The 6,959-nt window shown below is 55.3% G+C and overlaps 1 protein-coding gene across 1 annotated transcript; it reads right to left on the bottom strand.

Moving 5' to 3' along the window:
• Nucleotides 1-2,839: 2,839 nt before the first annotated feature.
• Nucleotides 2,840-6,092, bottom strand: SOX1 (SRY-box transcription factor 1). The gene has a single exon (XM_069636772.1). The coding sequence runs from the start codon at nucleotides 5,305-5,307 to the stop codon at nucleotides 4,192-4,194; it is 1,116 nt and encodes a 371-aa protein (XP_069492873.1). The 5' UTR covers nucleotides 5,308-6,092; the 3' UTR covers nucleotides 2,840-4,191.
• Between the last annotated feature and the right edge of the window lie 867 nt (nucleotides 6,093-6,959).

Below are 6,959 nucleotides of genomic sequence, written 5' to 3'. Positions count from 1 at the left end.
ACACCCGCACCACCCACCCGTGTACTGGGCCTCAGATATGAATCTCTACAACAGTGGAGGGGTGGGGGCAGGGGGCTATGTCCGGGGTGGGGGATATTCGAACACAGGAGCTCGTGGCTGTTTTTAACAGGAAATATCAGGAATTTGGGCATTTGAGGCGGCTAGCAATGGAGGCTTGGCATGGGGAACTTGGAGACCACTGTTCTAGAGAGTTCCACCTGCTGACCAGAATGACCCTTTCCTGGATTCTTTTCTAGTTTGGGGTGTTTTTGGGACACTGGACAACCGGTAACAAGCCGAAAACAACAAGGCAAAATCCGCTAGGCGCACAACACCGCATAACAAGATCCGAGTCACAACGAGGCGGTTCCCCAATTCTAACTGGTCCATCAGAATGTCCACACCGGGGCATAGGACGACAGCGATGCGGTGTGTACTCAGCAGCCATTCGGCCAGCGCCCCCACCCGGGGTACTGAGGAGCAACAAGTCAGCCTAGGCCAGTGGTCTTCAGCTGGTCCCCCTGAGGGGTGGCGGCGCGGGACCACGGGGGGAGCAGCTATATTTCTGCTCAAGGCGGGGGCGGGGGGGCTTGGGAACAACATTTTTACCCAAGAGGGGCTCGGCACGAACAAGGGTGAACAGCACTGGCCTAGAGTGTAGGCCTACGATACGTGCAGTGCCCACGGTCACCTAACAGGCCGACCACCCCGGGAAAGGACCAGGGTGCCAGAGGCTTCTCGCGTGGACATATTCGCACTGCGCGCATCTGACGTGATGGTCACGCGCCAGTGACCTTTGTGCTTGCAAGAACTAAACACCAGAACGGTGGTGCTCGTCCGTCCCGGGAAAGGGCGCGCGCCTATTTCGCACCATCGTTTAGTTGTGTGCACTGCGGGAACACACCGTCGCTTGTGCGCCAGGGAGACAGGCACACAGAACTGCCCCCCTGCGAGAGCACGACTATTACCCACCTGTCGATAAACCACACATGGTCGGATCCCAACCCGGCCATCTCCGGTCCCAACGACGACAAACAGCCCAATGCGCTTGGGCGAGTCCCCGGCGCCTCGGCGGGTCTTCCGGTACAATGGGCACCAAAGGATAGTGTTCTCCTGTAAAGGGAGTTCACCCCCCTGGGACAGCTGCTTTGAACACACATTTCAGCCGGTCCGAAGTGTCACTCATTTCTACAGAGAGGGTTTTTCGCCATGTTAGATTAGGTTTTGAGATCGGGTTGTATACAGCGCACTTCTGCCCTTGTCATGGCCTCTTGGCGCTTTTGGGCTGAAAACGTCGGTTTTTGGCAAGTCTCCCTGATGTTTTATGATCACATGTGACGTGTACTTTTACTGGCTGGTACAGCTCGTTTGACACGGAAACGCCTTAAAATGGAAACAAGAAAATAGCGCATTACTGGGCATGTTGTTGTTTAGCTAAACCGTTCGTTGTTTTAAAGATATGAATAACATGTGTATATGTGCTACATGTAGCCTGGGTGTTCTCTAGAACGCAGACTAATAGGATTAATCTGTCATTAGTGTGCTGGATCCTTTCACGGCCAGTGTCCACACGGTGGGGTAGCCTCAGTCCCTTTTCTCAAAATAGATTGAAAAGGCCAACATGTGACCCTGTATATTCGAATGTTCCACGTGGAAACGGCATGCATACTTAAAAAACATGTTTTGGGGGGTGGGGTCGTAATTCTCATACATTGGTTAGATTGTGGCAAGCAGCTGTCACGAGGCGAAGCCGATATCCTGTGTATGCGTCTAATTAAAAACACAAAAAAAACGCGTTCGACAAAGGGTTACATTTAAAAGAAAATGTTTTATCATCACGTAAAGAACAGAAGTGTTTTATGGAATACATGTGTTTAAAATGTTGGAAACAAAGACGTCTATTATTTGTTGTACAGCGCTTATCGGCAATTGACAAGGCCTCGTAGCACTGCGTTCCAGAATTCAAACGGTGGCATTCGAATTGTTTTATAGGCGAGAGGCGCTTTTACATCTTGAAAATTCGGATATTTTAAAATGGCGGGTGTCTAATTATTTTGTACAATTATTGAAGCGGATTCGATTAGGGAGATAAATGCAAAGTGACAGGTGTCAGAGAACGCGATGGCGTGAAGCAGAAACACCGTGTTCTTACACTCGCTAGAATGCGCGGCTAAATACGACACTCGTTTGCAAACGAGCGCTTCGAGGCTTGGGTGCAAGGAAAGCGCTTTCTTTCATTGCAACCTTAAAGAAAGGTGCCTTGAATCCTGCCCCAGTCCTTCCTCGGTCCGAACAACGGCGGGGCCGCCGCTGCTTTTCCATGTGAAATTATTGACACCACATTCCTCGGTTGCTTCGGGAATGGGGTCATTACAAATACGCTCTTATTCGTAATCTAAAGAACGACACTTGATTTGGGAGAAAGAGGAAATGTGTGTGCAGAGTGAAAAGCTGACAGCAAAGTAGCAACTCAGATCGAAAGACAACAATTAGCCGTTTGAATTCCGAAATCCAGCGCTCCGAAGCCACGATGATTGGCGTAGTGCGCAGCACAAAACAAAAATAGCAACACTTTTTCTTTCAATGATCACAACTTTCGTTTCACAACGATGCCGGCTCTTTTATAGGGGGGGGGGGGCACTTTCAGCCGAGCCTTGTGTTTGCAACCCTGCAGGCATGTCTGTCAGGCAGTCACACACTATACATCTAGAAACATATCTATTGAAACGCAATTCTGAATGTCCATGTTACGCCGGTATTGCCCCTGCCTACCAACGAGGGCCCGCACAACGAGAGCCACCCCCCGTCCACCCACACTTTCACTGCAAAAGAGAACAAGTGACATCTGTAATTCCAAATTTATTTAACTCAAAATCCTTCGCATCCATGAGATTTCGTATTTTTTTAAGCAGGACTTTTTTTCTGTACCCCCGCAAACTATACACAAATAAAATTCACTCGGAACGCCTAAATGAATAAGAATAAAACATATTTCACAGTGCATTTACAAAAAATAATACAAAAAGAAAAGCAAACTGAACATTGTGGTTACAGTGTTTTTGTTTTTTTCTTACAAAAGGTCATATATTTTTGTTTTCTTCTGGCGAGCGGGGGTTGAGGGGGTTTTATAAATAAACGAAAGCGTTGACATATACAAAACTGTTTGTGTTGCGTTCTTGGATCTGGAATCTGTCTGTGTCTGCACTGGCCACCGAAAAGCCACAAGCGACGTCACAATAATGTGTCCGCGTTTTAGCTAGGAAACACAGGCTTTCCTAATGTCTGTATATGTCATATGAGTCCCCCCCCCTCCCCGACAAATAAAATGTTTGTCTTCCATGACTGATAAATACTGTACAAAAAGTCTCAGGAAAAACACCAAAGTTCAGGCTAAAACGCAACTCGTTCAGGGACATCTGCTTAAAAAGGCAAACGGAACAACGGCGCCACGTTCCCCCTCGTTTTCTCCTTCCGTTGTATTTTTTTTTAACAAGAACACCAAAAACATTCTGTACAAAGGGGGGAACTGCACAAGCTGAGAGCGCCCCAGTTCCCAGCAGAGGTGGCTGAATGTGTAGGAGTTTCTTTCTCTGCCCCCCCCCCACATAAAGCGTCTCGAATGTCTGTGCTGTATGAGTGCAGTCAATGCGTCCTTGTTCGTTTGGCCGTGCTGGGGGGGAGCGCACACCCTGAACTTTCATGCACAGTCCAGATGACATCGTTTCTCTCCGTTGCCCCCCTCTTTAAACTGACCTGCGCAGATGTGGAGCAGGGAGCCGACGGCAGACAGCACCTGCCACAGTGTAAAGGCTGTCCAGAATGTTCGATGAGGGGTCGAGCAACTTTGGGGGCAACGTTCTAGTGTTATGATCAAGGCCTGCTCTGCAGACCGGGGTGCTGCCGCATTTTTGGCATGCTGTGTTCTTGTTGGGGTGCACACATGTCCCCCCCGGGCAGTGCAAATAAAGTACATGCGACCTGCTTCATTAAAAAAAAAAAAAAAAACCTTTCCAAAATTGAAACGATCCCTTCATGGACTGTTTCTCCAGCTGTGCGCTGGAGTGTCTGGAAACTCCAGCGCGCTGAGAGGGGGGTCGCCCTGCCCCCAATCTGTGCGGCCTCTCGGCGCTGTGGGCCGCGACGCTGCTGTGCATGTCCTCACCGGGAAGCGGGAGATGGGGCGGGCGGGGGTCAGATGTGCGTGAGGGGCACGGTGCCGTTCACCGCGCTCTGGTGGTGGTGGTAGTGCGCCTGTTGCTGGGGCTGACTCAGGCCGTGCAGGAGCCGCCCCCCGGCCGCCGCCGCCTCGGCCGCCTCCCCAGCCGGCAGGTACATGCTGATCATCTCCCGCAGGTCCCCGGGGCAGGGCGGCCGGGCCGAGGGGTGCACGGCGCTGCCGCTCACGGGCGGGCTGACGCTGGGCTCCGACTTCACCAGGGAGCCTAGCGCCCCCAGGGCGCCTGAGGCCGACGAGCCGGAGCCGCCCGTGCCGCCCTGGGACGCTTGCCCGCCGCCCTGCGCCCCGCCGTAGGAGAGCGCGTAGCCGGACGGGGACGCGCTCATGTAGCCCTGCGAGCCCAGGGGGCTGTACTGCAGCGCGCTCATGTCGTAGCGGTGCATGGGCTGCGGCTGGTGCGGGTGGTGGTGCGCGTGGTGCGCGTGGTGCGCGTGGTGGTGGTGCTGCTGCTGCTGCTGGCTGTAGGCGAGCTGCGCCTCCTGCATCATCGCCGCCGCGGCGGCCGCGGCCACCGAGCCCGGGTAGCCCCCGTTGGCCCAGCCGTTCATGTGCGCGTAGCCCCCTCCGCCGGCGCCCCCGCCGCCGGGGCTCTCCAGGCGCTGGCCCACGCCGCCCGGGCTCAGGCCCACGCCCATGCCGCCCGGCCCGCCGCCGGCCGAGAGCAGCCCCCCGGCCAGCGAGTACTTGTCCTTCTTGAGCAGAGTCTTGGTCTTGCGGCGGGGCCGGTACTTGTAGTCCGGGTGCTCCTTCATGTGCAGGGCCCGCAGGCGCTTGGCCTCGTCGATGAAGGGCCGCTTCTCGCCCTCGGACATGACCTTCCACTCGGCGCCAAGCCGCTTGCTGATCTCCGAGTTGTGCATCTTGGGGTTCTCCTGGGCCATTTTCCGGCGCTGGCCCCGCGACCAGACCATGAAGGCGTTCATGGGCCGCTTCACCCGGTCCTGGTTGGCTTTGGTGCCCCCGCCTCCTCCTCCTCCTCCGCCGCCGCCTCCGCCTGCGCTCTGCCCGGTGTTGGACGTGGGCTGGGCCCCGGGGGAGTGCAAGTCCGTCTCCATCATCATGCTATACATTCGGGCGGCTCCTCGGGGCGCCCCTGCAGCGACTTACAGAGTGTTCTTTTTAGCGCAGGGGGCTGAGGCCGGGTCCCTGGAGGGGAAGCGAGTGCGGAGAGGACACGCGGAGAGGATCCGAGCAAAGGACAGCGAGTCTGGCAACTTTCCCCGCACCTTCTGCCTCTGGAGCTGGCACCGTGGAAAGTTGTGAGCGCTCGGATCCAACAGGTGCTTCTGCTGCTGCTCTCAGCCCACAAGTGCCCGGCTCGCACTCTGCCACTGGGGGAGGGCTTCTGATCGTGTCACTGCCGGCGCGCCCCCCCTCCCTCTCTTTCTTAGTTCTTTTCTTCTTCACTCCTTCATCTGGGCCCAAGGCTCCGCCTCCGGGGTCGCTCTCCCCTCTCCTTTGCAGCGCTCCTTCTCTTCTTGGTGCTGAAAGGACAGCGGCCGCCCCCAGATCGGAGGGAATAGAATAGAAGGCGCCAGTTCAGGAGCCAAGGATCACAGGGTGGAGGAAAGAGCACGAGGAGGGGGGGTCGGCGCTACAGCGAATAAAAACGCTCCCAGTTCGAAAATTAGCAGGGCAGCTTGGAGAGAACTGTCAGGCCGCTCGGGCCTGTAGAAGAGGGGTCTCGGGAGAAGAGGAGGAGCACCCTGGACTAATTTGTTCTCTGATTTCCCTCCTCGCCCGAGGTGAGTGAGGAGAAAGAAGGGTGGCGAGTGAGATAGGCGGTGAGGTAGAGCAGCCATACGCAGAGCGCGCAGGCTGCCATTAAATGAGCGCAGCCCGGCCAATGGGAACACAGCGGCGGGGTGGCTCGTTTGCATGAAGGGTGACGTCGGGATGGAACGGCTACGGGCAGGGGCGGAGTTGGAGTGTGCCTGCCTGTGTGTTTTTGCTGTGGTGTGGGTTGAGCGCATGTATATCAGTGCCGCGGGTGATGGGCATGCGTGCGCCTGCAGTCGGGGTGGGGTGGGTTATCGCACTTTGCGCCCCAGAGCGGTTTGCTAAGTGTTGCTATCAAGTCGGCGCACCTCCCCCAGCAGACGGCACCGGCGCAGAGTGGGCAAGGATGGCGCGCCACCGGCACCCCTGTGAAGTGGGCAATTTTGCCTACTGCCCTGCCCGCTAAGTCCGAAAAACAGATGCAAAATCCACCAAGATGCCTCAGCGAAAAACACAAATACGTGATTGTCCCGTGGGTTTGCCCTCTCCCGCACTCGCCAGATAACCAAAAGTTCCCCGAGAAAGGAAGCGCCAGAACCTCGCAGGGGTTTTATCCATTACCAAGACATCGTCCTGCTTTTGAAAGTAGAATGTCGTCACTGAAATCCGCGTGGATCTTTGCGTGACTGACTAACCCGCTCGCATAGACCACCTTGCCTTATGTATGGGAGTTGCTGTCTCTGGGGTTCTGTTCTCATTTTCAGTCAAATAAACCCGAAAGATGAACACGGCCCCTAACTTAGCTGTCACTTGTCCAACGGGATGTTCACAACAAAAGAGAGACCCTCTAAACTTGTGTCCTTAATGTCGCCAGTGTATGACGACAGTGCCACAGCGAGGTTGTCACGTGCCGCAGAAAGATGGTTCCTGGATCCTCTGTAACTTACAAAGTACTGCCGCCCCCCCCCCACCACCCCCTCGCCAGACACGCTGTTGCAGGACC

Source organism: Ambystoma mexicanum, chromosome 7p (assembly GCF_040938575.1).
Source record: "Ambystoma mexicanum isolate Mex_15411 chromosome 7p, UKY_AmexF1_1, whole genome shotgun sequence".
Classification (NCBI taxonomy): domain Eukaryota; kingdom Metazoa; phylum Chordata; class Amphibia; order Caudata; family Ambystomatidae; genus Ambystoma; species Ambystoma mexicanum.
This window is presented reverse-complemented; position numbering and strand designations above follow the sequence as displayed.

What these genes read in the sequence shown, in the direction of transcription:
- SOX1 (XM_069636772.1), bottom strand. Translation starts at nt 5,307, where the DNA reads ATGTATAGCATGATGATGGAGACGGACTTGCACTCCCCCGGGGCCCAG.